Source organism: Geotrypetes seraphini, chromosome 13 (assembly GCF_902459505.1).
Source record: "Geotrypetes seraphini chromosome 13, aGeoSer1.1, whole genome shotgun sequence".
Taxonomy (NCBI): domain Eukaryota; kingdom Metazoa; phylum Chordata; class Amphibia; order Gymnophiona; family Dermophiidae; genus Geotrypetes; species Geotrypetes seraphini.
The window spans coordinates 77,439,960-77,456,862 of NC_047096.1; the positions used below are offsets into that span (position 1 = coordinate 77,439,960).

General features: G+C 44.0%; 1 protein-coding gene across 3 annotated transcripts in view; it reads right to left on the reverse strand.

Moving 5' to 3' along the window:
• MLLT6 (MLLT6, PHD finger containing) overlaps window positions 1-7,422 on the reverse strand; it is a 240,675-nt gene extending 233,253 nt beyond the window's left edge. For 2 of the 3 annotated variants that reach the window (XM_033918301.1, XM_033918300.1), the window contains exon 1: window positions 7,114-7,422. In XM_033918301.1, the coding sequence (XP_033774192.1) occupies window positions 7,114-7,222 (109 nt within the window). In that variant the 5' untranslated portion in view covers window positions 7,223-7,422. The remainder of the gene's footprint in view (window positions 1-7,113) is intronic. The other variant, XM_033918303.1, reaches the window with a different exon arrangement.
• Between the last annotated feature and the right edge of the window lie 9,481 nt (window positions 7,423-16,903).

A 16,903-nucleotide genomic window follows, 5' to 3' on the forward strand; every position in this document is an offset into this window, starting at 1 on the left:
GGATAAGGAGGCTTCCCTCGAGTATCGAGGTTCATGCTCTGATCCATGCTCCGAGGTTGGGGAAGCACTGTGAGAGTGTTCCGGGGTTGTCGATCTTCGGCGTCTCGAGGAGCCCCTCGGAGACGATGCCGGGGTTAAGGGTACCGATCGATGTCGGGTTGGTGACCTCGATCCGGACTCCCTCGGAGAATGCGTCCGAGGGGGAGTTCGGAGGATACGCGGGTTGGAGAGTGATAACTCAGCCACCCTTAGTGGTCCTGTACGAGGTGTGGGGGAACGGCCTCGTAGGGTTGGTGAACCTCGGGCCTTCTTGGAGGTACGGCGGTTCGAGGTTTCTGTCGTTCTAGCCCGACGTTTTGCCCCTCGGCGGTCCGCAGAGGGGGAATGTCTCGGGCGTCTCGGCGAGGAGTCCGAGGAGGATGGGATGCGGCGAGGATTGCGCACCTTTCCTCGAGGTTGTTCGGTGCGAGGCTCAGGTTGGTCTGGCGCATTCGAGGTCGAGGCCGATTGAAACTGGGCTATTGCAGCGGACAGCTCCGACGTGATCATCGCTCGGAGTAGGTCCTGGAAGACGGGCACGGACAGCATCGAAGGCATGTCCCCTGCCTCTGTGCGCTCCACCGGGGGCGACCTCGTATCAGAGTATTCCCGTGTGGTGGAGGCACGGCCCGAAGGCTTGGAGGGCTTAGGCGGGGCTGTAAGCATGGGGCTTCCGCCATGCGTCGCCGTTGTCCCCGAGGCTGGCTTCTTCGCTGTTACAGAACCTGAAGAGGGAAGAGGGGACTTACCCGGAGCCGAGGCTTTCTGTTGTCCCGAGGACTTCGGGGTCGAGTCTCGAGGCGATGCCGAGGTTTCCGGGGCCGAGGTCAAGGCCGGGGCCGAGGCCAGGGCCGACCTCGAGGCCGAAGTGGGGGGTTGGTCCGGGGTGAAAAGATCCGCCATGCGGGCTTTTCTTCGGCGGAAGGCCCGGTTTTGGAAAATAGCGCACTGGGGGCAGGAGTCGGTTGGATGAGTCGCCCCCAGACAAAGGATGCACCGGCGATGCGGGTCTGTGAGAGAAAGAAGCCGCTCGCACCGGGTGCACTTTTTAAAGCCGGTCAAAGGCCGGGACATTAAATCGAAAGTAGCCGCGGCTTGATTAGCCACGCGGCCACGGGGACCCGGAAGCCTCCGGGTCGTTGAAAACGAAGCAGGAATCAAGTAAAAAGGTAAGGAATTCGCGCACAGCGACTTAATCGTGAAAAAACAAGAAAAAATCGCGGTGCTAGAAGGCAGTTGGGGCAGAGCCTGAAAAACACGTCTTCTAGGCTCGCGGAAAATTTTGAACTGGAGACCACGAGGGGATGCACCCCCTAGTGGAGCAGGAAGGCACGCATGCGTGGAGCAGCAGAGCAAACTTAAATCTTCAATCAAGTTTGCTTGAAAATGCTTCCGCATCGGGGCTCCGTAGATGACGTCACCCACATGTGAGAATATCATGCCTGCTTGTCCTGGGATAATCTATCTAATGTACCTGGGGCAATGGGGGATTGAGTGACTTGGTTAACACAGTGAAACACTCTTATCTCAAAAACTTACAAGGGTTCAAAAATACTTCAATAAACTATCTCCCTTGAAGAAATCAATATGCATGTAATCTTCTAATACAAGAAGTCAGTTTATACCCTTGTTGGCTCCCATTTTCAAACAAATTAATGAGGACTTTCAAAAGGAGGAGGAAAGAGGCTCAGACTCTCACCCGTTGCACGGTATTCCAATTTGCAAACAGGTCTTCAAAGAGCTACTTCATAGGCATAAAACCCCCCCCCTCCTCCATCCGTTCCTCCAAATCCTTAATTTGTAATTCCAAATTTTCTTATCATAATTTCTTAACTCAATACTTAATTATTAAATTTGAAAGCCAAACCAAAAGTATAAACTCTAAGGTGTGCAGAGTTTGTCAGGGTGCGATTATGGGAGAGTGTGGCGCAGTGGTTAAAGCTAGAGCCTCAGCACCCTGGGGTTGTGGGTTCAAACCCACGCTGTTCCTTTTGACCCCTGGGCAAGTCACTTAATCCCCCCATTGCCCCAGGTACATTACATAGATGGTGAGCCCGCCCGGACAGACAGGGAAAATGCTTAAGTGCCTGAATAAACTCATGTAAGCCGTTCCGAGCCCTCCTGGGAGAAACATAGAAACATAGAAATAGACGGCAGATAAGGGCCCACGGCCCATCCAGTCTGCCCACCCTAATGGCCCACCCCCCTAACTACCTCCATGAAGAGATCCCACATGCCAAATAGAAACATAAACATAGAAACATAGAAATAGACGGCAGATAAGGGCCACGGCCCATCCAGTCTGCCCACCTTAATGTCCCTCCCCTACCTTTGCCCTGTGAATAGATCCCATGTGCCGATCCCATTTGGCCTTAAAATCAGGCACGCTGCTGGCCTCAATCACCTGTAGTGGAAGACTATTCCAGCAATCAACCACTCTTTCAGTGAAAAAGAATTTCCTGGTGTCACCTCGTAGTTTCCCGCCCCTGATTTTCAATGGATGCCCTCTTGTTGTCGTGGGACGGTATAGAAAATTGAATAACAAATAAATAATAAACTTCCTGCTAATGTGTTTAAACTGCGAGCGGATGCGTGCCTGTGAGAATGTTAAACCACCAACTTCCTAGTGTTTGAATCAGAAAAGCCAATACTTATCACATCGGCTTCAACTTCACCATCACTCAGAAAACTGCACCCCCAATCCGCCACTACAGAAGCTCTGCCAAAGCCGGCGGTGGCCAGCCAGCGTTTCACTGTAGCTGCATTATTAAAAGCAATTGCTCATCCAAAATATGTTGAGACCAGTAAAATGGTCTAATGCTGTGCGGGGATCAAACTGTGGAATTCACTTGTCGGTCAATTACGAAAATGTTATGGCAAGAGCAATTTCAGAAAACGATTAAAAACGCAGTTATTTTGTTCATGCATTTTTCTAGGAACTGATCTTTGCAATTGTTCTTTTGATGGACACTTTACGTGATTTTCCAATGATTAGATGTTAATGTTTGTTTGATTTTATTTGTCTTTCTGAACTATGTATGTAATGATATGTAAACCGTTTAGGTTTAAACCAGTGGTCTCCAACTCAAACCCTTTGCAGGGCCACATTTTAGATTTGTAGGTACTTGGATTGCCTCAGAAAAAATAGTTAATGTCTTATTAAAGAAATGACAATTTTGCATGAGGTAAAACTCTTTATAGTTTATAAATCTTTCCTTTTGGCTAAGTCTTGATAATAATATTGTCATTTATAGCTAAAGAGACATTTGATCAAGAAACTGTTTTATTTTACTTCTGTGATTATGAGAAACATACTGAGGACCTCAAAATAGGGCCTGGCGAGCTGTGAGTTTGAGACCACTGCTATAGGCTAAGGCTCTTTACACCTGCATTGTGATGTCATAGAACTTTATGATGGCAGATAAAGGCCAAATGGCTCATCCAGAGCATCCACTATCTCCTCCTCTCCCTATTGGCTGAGGCTCTTAACATTTGCATCTCCTCTTCCTATAGGCCAGTGGTCTCCAACTCAAACCCTTTGCAGGGCCACATTTTGGCTTTGTAGGTACTCGGAGGGCCTCAGAAATACATAGTTAATGTCTTATTAAAGAAATGACAATTTTGCATGAGGTAAAACTCTTTATAGTTTATAAATCTTTCCTTTTGGCTAAGTCTTAATAATAATATTGTAATTTATAGCTAAAGAGACATATGATCAAGAAACTGTATGATTTTACTTTTGTGATTATGGTAAACATACCTAGGGCCTCAAATAGTACCTGGCGGGCCGCATGTGGCCCCTGGGCCACAAGTTTGAGACCACTGGTTTAAATGGTATATAAATTTTTTTAATAAATAAATGCGGCACTTCAATTTCGTGCTCAATGGCATCTGCCACACTGTACTTGCCCAGGGTCACAAGGAGCAGCATGGGATTTGAACCCCCAAACCTCAGGGTGCTGAGGCTGTAGTTCTAACTCCTGAACTATACACTCCCACAATAAAATTTATTTTGCAGTGCTGGAAGCAGGCTAGGGGGTCAGAGAGAGGGTGTGTTCTGTGCTAATCAGTTATTGCAGCTACATTGCCATATGCTAACCAATTAAGATGTGATTAGCCTGTGAGCCAGTACTGCCTTCAAAATAGGTGACAGTAAGGGCTCCCGTGGTAATGGCCATGTGCTAATGGGCAAATTAGCATGTGTTCTTTAATATAGAAAATCAACAAATTAGCTCTTCTACTCCAATAGTAACTATGGCCTTAGTGCACAGGAATGACTTGGTACAAAGTCGGCGCGTCTTTGTCTCACGCGTGATTGACCCATCAGCCATGTAAGGACATGCTGAGGCCAACTTTTACCGCAATTTGGCAAAAGGCTCCTTAGTGTTCAAGTGGTGACCTATTTTGGGCTTTTGCTACCTAAGGGCCCCTTTTATCAAGCTGCGTGAGCCGGCATGGCAAATGCTCCAATGCTCATAGACCAAACTCCAGCGCTAGTCTCTGGCTCTGACAGACCTTGAAGAGATTTTTAGCGCTGACGGATCCTAACACTTTTCCCTCCCTATGCTGAGACGGATCCGTCAGCGCTAAAATCTCATCAAGGTCTGTCAGCGACAGAAACTACAAGCGGCAGGGACACGGACCGACACGGACCTCAGATTTTTAAGGCCGTACGGGTTTAGATCTGCGAGGTCTGTCAGGTTCATGAGGTCCACGTTTTACCCCTTCCCTATTGGAGCACTTACCTCATTGGCCCATGCTAAAAATCTCTAATGCAGCTTGTGTGTGTGTGTGTGTGTGGGGGGGGGGGTGACATTGGTTTGCATCATTTTTCAAATAGTATTTGCACAGTTTATCCAACTAGCCTTTAGCTTCACTTCCAAAATGTTATTTCTTTGGCTTCTTCAGTTAGAAACAAACTTTTTCATTAGAACTTTCCAGATACTGTCTTACATAGAGTCTATCAACAGTTGCAACAGTGAATATTTACAGTGCACACAAAACCTCACTCATATTTTACTTGTTACAGTACCCATAGCAGCACTCATCATCGACAACTGAGTCTCTCCAATAGATACACAGATGAGTTTCACACACTGAAGTTGAATCATATGGCAGACAGAAACACTCTCAGAAGGAGAATGGTAATCAAAGGACTGTTGATCAAACACAGCTCTAACCATAAATAAATGATTCAGATCCTATTAGCAACATGAGAATGCATTCTGACTGTCCACTAATCAAAGAATAGTCATTATCTGAACTCTGAATAATAGTTTCCATATTTTTTTAACCTAAAAACTAAGGTAAATTTCCTACTTTCTTGACAAGGATCCCAATAAAACCTTTACAGAAACTTGTGACCCATATTGAATTTTATGTGGCCTCTGATACCATGGGAAGGATACACAGAAAAAGTTATTGACCAGAGTTTTGGCAATTTTAAATACTATATTTCACAAATACTTCAGAATAGCTCTCTAGGGGTAGCACGGACATTCATGCAGGCCCTGTGCATAAAGGTTGCCCTGCCCTGGTTTACAGCTTGATAGCATCTTCATATTGTTTTGTGTAAATCCCATAAATGAAATGCAATACATGTAGGAGTACATTCCGGGTTCAGAACCTGATATTCACCATCTGAAGAAGGGACTTTAGTATACCTGAAAGCCTGTGTCTTAAAATGCTTTTTTGACCTAATAAAGTTCTCTTTTAAGTGGATTTTTTTCCCCCTGGGGCATCATATCTGTGACATGCAGAATCAACATTTCTTTTCTTTGAACACATTTTATATCGACAAGCTCCTGTCTTGCTTCTGAAACTTTCCTTGGATATACTAAAAAGTAATGCTGTAGCTTCTGTTGGGAGAATAACTTGACCAAGGAGCTTAGAAATATCTCTAATCGGTTGTTGGACGTGACGTTTTGCATTCTTGAAAGGGTTAAGAGCACTAAACTCTATTGACAAGAAGCAGCCATGTGGAGCAGAGCCACTGATGCTCCCCTCACGTCTTCTAACACTGACTATGGGACTCCGGGGTTTTCTAACTAAAGTACTTGCTCTGGCCTCTGCTCTAAGGAGATTTACCATTCGCAGAATAAGTGTGTGTGTGGGGGGGGGGGGGAGGGGGGGTCTGCGATGGCAACGAAACTCGCAAAGCTCCCCAGAAGCAGGTGGACCGTCTCATAGCAGGAAAGCAGACTAATGTTGCAAATACTATCCGAATGAATCTAAGGAAAAACAGTGATATCCTTGCAAAATAATGCGGTGTAATGTAATGTAATGTAATTTATTTCTTATATACCGCTATATCCTTTAGGTTCTAAGCGGTTTGAAGAAAATATACATTAAGATTATAAATGAGAAGTAAGAAGGTACTTAAAAAATTCCCTTACTGTCCCGAAGGCTCACAATCTAACTAAAGTACCTGGAAATTAATAAAGAAGAGAAAATAAAGATGGTTGAAAAAAGAAAAATTCTATGTGAACTTATAGGATGGAAATTAAACTGACAGTGAAGAACTGTATGAAAAATACATATGGAATGCAGTTAGAGAGGGTAGGTTACAATCTATTGATGGTATTTGTTTAATTGGAAGGTGTTAAGGTGGGTCATTTGGGGGAAGGTTATCTGAAGGTAGGTGAATCTTCTGGAGGTAAAAGAGGAGGGGTTAAGATATTTGGATGAATTTTTTGAAAAGCAGGGTTTTGATTTCTTTTCTGAATGTTTTGAAGTTGTCTGATATTGTCATAAGATTGGAGATGGAATGGTGAACAAAAATAGCCCCTCCAAAACGCAGCTGCTCACGCACCTCGCTTTTTCCCCTTCCCCTCAGAGAGAGAGACCTTTCCCTCTGAGAAGAGGTCCAAAACACACCCATACCAAAGCCTCTCCCGAGCTTCAATTTGAAAAACACGCGTAAACTACACCCTCCCCCCCCCCCCCCGGGTATCTTTTGGTTACTAGTTTGTTTCTCAGCGTTGCCCGCTTCGATCTCCTCCTGGAGCTTCCGCTGCCACGGGCAGGTGAGGTGACCCTTAGGCAATCAGGTGTCACTGGTAAAAAAAAGATTACCTTGATGTACAGCCACATTGCAGCCGTGCCCATCGCAGTAGACCAGCGGGTTCTCAGCCCAGCCCCTTTCATCAGAACACACACAGCAGCCTCCCACCATCTCCTTCATCCTTCCATCAGGCTAGCTTGGATGATTCCCCGAACGGCCTTCTGCAGACGACTCCCGGCCCTCAGGTCCCCGAACCACCTCACATGGGCACGGCGAGGATAATTAGCTACCCGTCCAGGGAGCCGGAAAGTGGCACCGCACCATCCGCGGAAAGAGAGCGCGAGCAGGCGCTTGTCTCAGGCGCTGGCTCGCGCAGCAATCATGGCTGCGTCGCTCGCGTGCTACTTAAAGTTTTAGGTTCAGGGACAAAAGCTGCGCTTGGTAGGGAGGATTTTTCTTCTGGGGGGGTGGTTTCCCCCCCCCCCCCTGTTTGTTAAGATCCAAAACAAGAATATTAAATCTGCATAATGTATGCCTATGTCCTAGGGTGTTTGGCTAAAAAAAAAAAAAAGGCCTGTTTTTTCCACGCATGTAGAGTCCCTGATTGATGGTTACAGAAGTAGTCTCCAAATCCTTTTATCTGTTGCGAAGCTTTTAATGTGAAACTGTTTCCACTAGCGCCATCGTCTGGCTTTGGAACGAAACGCTTGTACCTGTATATAGAAAGTTTTCTGTCGGTAGCTCTAGGTCTTTAATATCTAAGTTTAGGAATCGGGGTAAACAGTGTCAATAGTATAGGATGCTGGGTGTTAAAAAGTCATTGGAGTTGCAGAGGCAGTGGCCAGGAGCCAAGGTTCAAGTCTCTCTTCTCCCACTGACATTTCCTGCACAAGAAACTCTACCCTCAATTGCCTCAGGTTCAGAAGTACAACTGCAAGCTTACTTAAGCAGAGAAATGCATCTGCATGTAATTCACTTTGAGCTTGGACTTGGAAAGGCCAGAAAACAAATCTAAACTCTAAATTTAATGGATAAATACTTCCTAAACCACTACAGAGATAGGGGTCCTTGTACTTAGGTGCGCTAACAATTAGCATGTGCTCAATGATGCACAGCCTGTTGTATAACTATGGGTTTCTTAGCATTTAATGCGAGTGTTCTAAGGGCCTCTTTTACAAAGCTGTGATAGCGAGTCCCAGCGTGACAAAAAAGAGCCCGAGTGCTGGTCTCAAAGGGCAGCTGTAACAATAGGCTGGAAGGCCCGAGTTGGTTGCCCATGGAGAGGTAGCTTGACAAGGTGGGCAGTTAGGGTACTCAGCAAAAGGGGACAGCCAGAGGTGCGAGGGAAACTCGGCTTCCCATCAGGACCAGGGAGGTTCAGTGGTTTTCTGGGAAGGAAATAGGGGATCGTGTGGCTTTCTTGTGGCAGGACAGGGGGGTGATGAGGGCTTTCAATGCACAGAGACAGGTGGTGCCGTGGTGTGTCTTCTTTGGGTTGGGACTCTCTCTGGATGCAGGGAGGTCCTTGTCAGCTCTTGGGCCCTAGCTCTCTTGGCATGGCTAGGGGAGTTTTCAGGTGGGTTTGCCAGGTATTAGCTGTAGTCTGTCTTTCGTGTTTCTCTGGTGTGGCAGGGTTGGTCTGCTGTTCGTCTCCCAGGTGGTGCAACACCGCTTTGGTTGTGTCTTTTGGACTTATGCCGCGGGTGTCTGTTTCTCCTTGATGGTCATGTAACTGTGGTAGGCACATCTGGAGGGGGCAGTAAGCGCTGGTCAGCGGATGGGTATGTGGGGTTTCAAGTGGGCTAGTGCTCTGTTTGGAGGGGCAGGCGGGTACCTGCCACCCCCACCCCACAGATTTCTGTTGCCTGAAGAGGGGTCAAGGGGCACAAAGATGCTTTTGGGATATCTTTTGGTAGCGCGATTGTTGTCAATTCAGTGTTATGGGTGGTTCCAATACTCAGGGCGGTGATGTAGTTTTTCCGATTTTAGTGTCTGTGGTTATTCATGTTCCTGGTAATAGGTATCACATTAGTTGGGGGGGGGGGGGGCAATGGGACAACCAGGCCTTTCATTGGCTGGTTGTTAAGGAAGCCCAAGAGCTAGTCTTGATGGGCATGAGTACTGCGGCCCATGTATTGGGCTGTCGGGATTGATTCCCGGAGGACATTGGGAAGAACGAGCGGGATTGGTGGCTGGGGTTTTCCTGCCACTCTTGTGGCATACCTTGTGCAGTCATTTTACAAAGGTTTTTTTTCCTTAGGGTAACCTTGTTTTACCCACAAACAAGGGCTTTTGTAAAATTCCTCTACAGGACATTAACATAGGTAGTCAGAATTCACCATCCTATCATAACACTGTTCTACTCACCATGTTCAGTCAAGCAAGACTCAGGAGGCAGGAAAATTGGTTTGTAGTCTCCAAGCTTGTGGTTTTTGTGTTATTTAGGCACAGCCAATCTGTTCTGGATACTTGAGGAAGGCACCTAGTGCTGAAACACTGGCCGTGTTGAGTCCAATTTTATGACCTCAAGTATTCATGAATAAAGAAATTTGGTTACATCCCAAGTGGAAATAGCTCTTTCAACATAACTGTAACCAAGTCATCTGAGCCTTGCTTTTTTGCCTGATCACTAGTCACCCCTTGCTTTCACCTCGTACAGATACCAGTCTTCCTTGCCAGCTAAGTTTGAAAGTTCCATGCCAGGCTTTCCAGCTCCTGCATAATGGTGGTCCTAAAGCATCTCCATCTAGGCTCCAGCTATGCTTGCCCGTTAACTGGTTTTGCCCTTTTTTCAGTGAACAGAAGATTTTTTAAAAACTATTTAGCAACGATTATTGTACACCACGTGTCCTCAAGGCTCAGATACACTGTCAATCTGTAACAAATATTGCAAATAAGAAATCACATGAATAGAACTAATAACACAAAGGTAAGCCACAAGATAATAAATATAAAGCATGCTGAAAGCACGTTAGCACAACTTATGAACTGTGATTAACAATGTAAATTCCATCAACCCAAAAAACAGGTTCCAATCATTTGCAACTGACAATTTGCCCAATTCAAGAATGATGATGAAATCAGATGGGTGCGTGGGTGCTCAGCGGCCTAGCGCAAAGCCAAAGATGGAGCTGGGTCACTGATTGGATGCTTTGAACTCTCCTTCTACCCCTGCCTCCTCCCATCATTGTAGAATTGTCAGCTTTGCCATGCACATACAACTCCAGTAGGCTCCCAATATACATGTAAGCCCACCAGGGAGGGGAGGAGAGGCAAAGCAAGCAGATCTAACTGCAGCCAGCTCCCCCTCACCATATTAAAGCTAGGGCTGTTAAAATGGCTCAGCTCCCTACAATAATATAGGCTGTCGGAATGCATTGTCCCATTGTGATACTGCTCCACTTTACATGCTCAGTCAACAAGACTCAGGGACGCCAGAGCTTTATAAACATATTCAGAAATTTGCAGTAACTATATGATATGAGCCTTGCCTATTTGCCCAATCGCTATTCCAAGTGCCGATAATCAAAATGGGTTTTAGACGTATAAAAACAGCTTAGGCCTTTTCAGTGCTGCTGTAATCCCAGAGCTGAAAGAGGCGTTTTAGGAGGAGTGGTGGGGGAGGTTTGGGTGGAACATGGGCTGACCTAGACTTACCCCCTCTTCTATTAAACTGCATTAGCAGTTTGTGGCGCAGAAGGCCGCGCTGAATGGCCCGCACTGCTCCCGACACTCATAGGAACTCTATGAGTGTTGGGAGCAGCACGGGCCATTCAGCTTGGATCCCCGTGCTAGAAACTGCTATTGCAGTTTCTTAGATGAGGGGGTTAGTCGTACTACAAGTATAACCGAAAGTTTAACGAGACTGCCTAGAAGGAACTTGTACGTAGTGGCTTAGGCGATCTAAAAACAGGTCTAAATGCCCAGAAGGTATCCAAAGTGACCAGATAACCACTACAGACATAAAGTACAGACCCCCACACACTCCCCCAGTGATCAATGACCCCCCCCAATACCATAAAAATCAGAATAAAAACGTACATACCTGCCTCCAGAACATCAGCACTTGGCATAGGAAAGCCTAGTAGAGCTGCACAGCGGTGGCTTAAGTAGTCTGGGGGGTGGACTAGTGAACCATAGAGAGGAGGATCCAGGCAAATAAGCCACTCTAACCACTGCATGCATGGTGAAACATGTGCACCCCCCCAAACTCTATTGTACTGCCATATAGGTGACACCTGCAGCCATAAGGGCTATTGGGGTGATAGACATGTGGGTCTAGTAGGTTTTGGGGATGTTTGGGGGGCTCACCATGACCTATAAGGGAGTTGTGGTGAGATGTTTATGTGGAACCCTTTTTGTGAAGTTCGCAGCAGTGCACTGTAAGGTGCCCCACTACTCTGTTGCCATGACTGGGTGTTTAGTCCATTACTTTGCTATCCCCACCCACGTCCAAAAGGTCTTGTTCTAGGCATTTTTGACTTGGACAAATTTGTGGACGAGAATGGAGTATAAAGATAGATGACTTAGCGGTCTGGACGATCAAATGGCTGGACATAGAAGTAGACAATTCTCGGAAAAAAAAAAAATTATATATATATATTTATTTTGGATGTATTTTTTGAGAACGGACTTTTGACATGTCCAACTTTGGGTGACTAGCGACTTAGGCCCAAAACGGACTTAGATGTATTTTTTGATTACCCCCCTCTACGCATATATATATACAAATTCTCATATTGAGATGGATTTTAACAAATAATAAAATACAAAATGTCATGTATTTTTTCTGTTTTCCTTTGTTAGTGACATGCAATGACGTGAGATGTGTCATTTGGAATTTCTTATGCCATTGTAATATATATATAAATAAAAACATAAAGGATATAAGGTGATATCTTTTTTATTGGACTAACAATACATTATACAATTAGCTTTCAAAGGTAACCCCTTCTTCATATATGAAATAAGCAAATATTGACAAATATCTGTATATATCAGGGAAATGACAACTCATCTCAATCTCTTTTGTTTTATATTATTTTATTGTTATTGTAAGGCACCTTGGGCAAGGAAGAAATTTATTTTGATGCAGTTACAAAAGTTTTCCTCACAGTAAGTTTGGCACGAGAGAGTAATTTTAAACCGGTGATTAAACAGTAAGCATATGTTACAAGTTTTAGATTTTCTCATGTACAGTTCCAATAAATATCAAACTGTTTCAAAGCAAAGGGCCAACTAGCTAGCTGCACATTCTCTCTCTCACGATAAAGAGCACAGATTGATTAGACATGCAGAACATGGAAGGCATAGTATCTTTTCATGCTAATCTGGTTTCATGCACTGAGAGATCTTTTTCTTGAAAGACAAGCTGAAACTACAAGGGCAAATCAAAAATTAAAGGCCTATTGTTAAATCACGTAGTAACCGGAACAGAGCTAGTGAAATGCAAGATATGTACTCGTATATTACTTGTTGGATAGTTCGTAGTACGTAGTGCTCGGCCTTTTGTCATGTGGCAGCCACGAGGTCAGAAACATGGACACTCCATTGCAAGATTGCACCATCAAAGAACAATGTGCAGAGGGAGTGAAACCTGTGGATATTCACCATTGGATATTGACTCAGTATGGACATAGCACCATGAATCAACAAGAGGTTTATGAGAGGATAAAAAGGTTTAAAGCAGGAAGAACAGGTGTAGCTGACAAAGGTTATTCTAGTTGCCCATCAACAAAGCACACTGACAAGGCAGATGCCTTGAATAGAGAAGGCCAACAGATAACGGTGTCTCAATTGGCTGCAGATTTGGATATCAGCTATGGATCTGCATTTGCCATAATGCATGGTGATTTGGTATACAGGAAAATCTGCGCAAGATGGGTTCCCAGCTTACTGATCTGCACAAGCAACAGCGTGTGGAAGTTGTGACCCAGTTCCTGAGATGGGATGAAGAAGATCCGAGTATTCTGGAGAGAACTGTCATCGGCAATGAGATATAGGTGCATCACTGCGACCCAGAGAGCAAAAGACAAAGCATGATGAAGTAATGGCTTCGGGAGCTGCTAAAAAACTTCTTCGCTGCAGAAATGCAGAAGCTAGTTGAATGATACAACAAATGCATCATCTTGCATGGACACCATGTGGAAAAGTGATATGTTCAATTGCTCACATTTACTTCTATTAAAGCCGTTAAATGTATTTTGCCTTTGCTTTTTGATTTGCCCTCGTATTTCAGTTTGATTAAGATAGATTAGTGAACCATCATCTTGCTCCTCCTTGCTTCCAGACATGGTTTAGGGATGTATTAAACCTAGAATTATATCCCTAACTGTTAATTTTAATTACCATAGTTTATTAGCTGCCATTTTTAAAAAAGATTTATGCAAGGTAGTGGCCAACAAATTAAGTAGATCAACAGTGTGAAGAGTCTCAGAGTCATGGTATGGTTGGTATAAGTGTAAAGTTTGTACTAGAATCAACGGAAGGCTAACAAAATTAGCACACATATATACAGTAGACATGACACATTGTTAAGTATGAGGGGCCGCTGAAAAGTTCTCGGCCCAACCAAGAAGAGAATGATATGGAGCCATGAAGCTTACAAGTTACATCTTGACACTTTTCATCTCAATGATATGAAACGAAAAGTGTCAAGAAACGTGTGGAATAACTTGTAAGCTTCATGGTTCCATATCATTCTCGGTTGGGCTGAGAACTTTTCAGTGGCCCCTAGTACTGTAGTGCCAAGACAAACACATATGTAAAGAAATAAGAACATAAGAATTGCCGCTGCTAGGTCAAACAAGTGGTCCATCATGCCCAGCAGTCCTCTCCCGCGGTGGGCCTTAGGTCAAGGACCAGAGCCCTAACTGAGACTAGCCCTACCTGCACACGTTCTGGTTCAGCAGGAACTTGTCTAACTTTGTCTTGAATCCCTAGAGGGTGTTTTCCCCTATAACAACCTCCGGAAGAGCGTTCCAGTTTTCCACCACTCTCTGGGTGAAGAAGAACTTCCTTACGTTTGTACGGAATCTATCCCCTTTTAACTTTAGAGAGTGCTCTCTCGTTCTCTCTACCTTGGAGAGGGTGAACAACCTGTCTTTATCTACTAAGTCTATTCCCTTCATTATCTTGAATGTTTCAATCATGTCCCCTCTTCTCTTTTCAAGGAAGAAGAGGCCCAGTTTCTCTAATCTCTCGCTGTACGATAACTCCTCTAGCCCCTTAACCATTTTAGTCGCTCTTCTCTGGACCCTTAAGAGTAGTACCGTGTTCTTCTTCAAGTACGGCAACCAGTGCCGGATGCAGTATTCCTCAATGGTTTCCTCTGTTTTGACGTTCTCTGCATCTCTGTCCTGCTCCATTTCTCGAAGTGCTTCTAGTTCCAGTATTCTGCCCTCTAGGAGTCTAACTTGTTTCTTCAGGCTCTCCAGTTCTCCGCATCGAGTGCATACATAAGACTGCCTCCCAGAGGGGAGGTAGTCATACATATGGCAGACGGTGCAGAAAACTGAGTAGCTCATCTTCCTGTTTCTGTCTGCTGCTTCCATGGCTGCTGGTGTCCCTTGCCTTCGACGCGCACCGAATGGGTGAGCGCCGTTGGCTCCTCCCCTTTTAAGGGGGAGCTCCGGATCGGTGGTTTGCTGATGTCGGAGGGGTGGTGGTCAAGACATACAAAATAATGAACCATACACATATAAAGATGTTCAAATCAATTCAAAGATGATTAATGAAAATAAGTAGGTATAAGATCAGAGCAAACACTATATAATATAATAAAATAAAACTTTGGTCCAGGCAAATAAGCAAGGAAAATAAAATATAGTATAATCTGAATGTAAAGTAGGGGTGTATAAATTTAAGTTTTTGATTAGGCTTAGCCTTGGTTAAGGGTATGAGCAGCTTTTATTAAAGGTTTAATAGGAAAGCAAAGCTTTCAAGTATTTTTTGAAATGGAGGAAAGTTAAACAGTTCTACTGGGAGTGTACTTGTTCCTGCCCTGCTTCACCGTTAGGATGCCATGCTGTCTTTTCCACTGACTGGTCGGAGAGCTGGTCATTAACTGGGTAGGTCAGTAAGTGAGGAATATCTACAGAAGAGCTGTTTCCAGATACTCCTCACTTATACCAGTATGTATAGTGGGTTCTCAAACCTGATTGTCTGGGGTATGAGGTGGATGGTTTCCTCAGGAAGGCAGGAGATTTCAGTGGGAAAGTCTACAGGTAATCAAATATGAGGGCCCCTTTTACAAAGCCGAGGTAGCAATTCCTATGGGCTATGTCACATTTGCTGCATTGGGACTCACTACCATGACTTTGTATAAGGGGCCCTGAATTTGGCAGGCAAGTCAGTGAGTCAGATTTGAATTTTGGAGGGAACACCAAAAGCCTTACTTTGAATATTTTTTTTTTTCCAGCTTCAACCCACGTTGATTTATCAAAAGAAAAAACACTTTAAGGTAAGCAACAAAATAGATATGAATGCAGAAGGTCATATACTATGGTGTGCACCGATACACAAAGGATATCCAATTCTTCACGTATTTACATTTAGGGATCCTTTTACAAAGGTGCGCTCGCGTTTTTAGCGTGTGCACGTTACCTGAAAAATTACCGCCGCTAGTGTGCGGGGCAATTTAGCGCACCTTTGTAAAAGGAGCCCTTAAATAATAATAATAATTTATTTCTTATATACCGCTATACCGTGAAGTTCGAAGCGGTTTACAATAAAGATACATTTGACAGTACATGGGATAGAAACGGTTTACAATAAAGATACGTTTAGTCAGTACATGGGATGCAACTGGTTTACATTAAAGATTCATTTTGTCAGTACATGGGATACAAGTGGGTTACAGTAAAGATATATTTTGTCAGTATATGGGATACAAGTGGGTTACAGTAAAGATATATTTTGTCAGTACATGGGATGCAAGTGGGTTACAATACAAGTGGTTTACTATCAAGGTGCATTTTGTCAGTGTAAGGGATACAGGTGGGTTACCATAAAGATACATTTAAACTCTGAGGATGCATTTTTTTTTAAACAGATGAACACATGCTAGTGAAATAGTAGCAAGACAAACATTAATAAACCAAAATCAAACCCCTTAAAAACAGAGAGATCATTATTCAGCTGAGCAGTGAACATATAGCTTTAAACAGATAGTTGAAGAGCTATGCATTCAAGACAGTATAAACTATGAAAATGCTTTAAACAGAAACATCCATTTATAGCTATTTTTGCATTCATATTTGATTGCCTACATTAGACAGAGAGGTGACTGAAATTCATTATTCTTCTATACAGTCTGTTCTTGTTATTCACGGTAGTACAGTTCTTGAAAATGTTTGTGAAACATGAAATTGCAAATAACGTTCAGTCTATGGGAAGAGGTTAGGTTCTAGCAGTCACTTTGGAAGTACCTGTAATTCACTCATCTGGACGTTTGGGGGCCATATCTGGAAGCAAAGCCTGACCGTGAGGTAAAAGTGAAAGCAAAAAAACCCTGTTTTTTAAGCGCCAGTCTGAAAATACACCAACATAGCGGCATGAATGGGAAAAATTGGTCGATACAACTGAAGACAGGCAAAATTGTTTGTCGTGAACGTGCAAATAATGAGAATGGACTATATAAATATTAGGCCCACTGTAGGACCTCTCTTAGACTCTCCTCAATTTAAAATATTTTACTTTTCTGTTGATACTGCAACTTATGAGACCAAACTGAGGTGCTTTTAAATATTAATCCCAGCAGTTTTATAGGTAGTTAAGCTGTAAATTCAGGGTTTTAAATTGATTTTTTTTTAAGCCCTCAGGAAGATAGTCTTGAGATTGTTTTATAGGCTGGAAAGACTG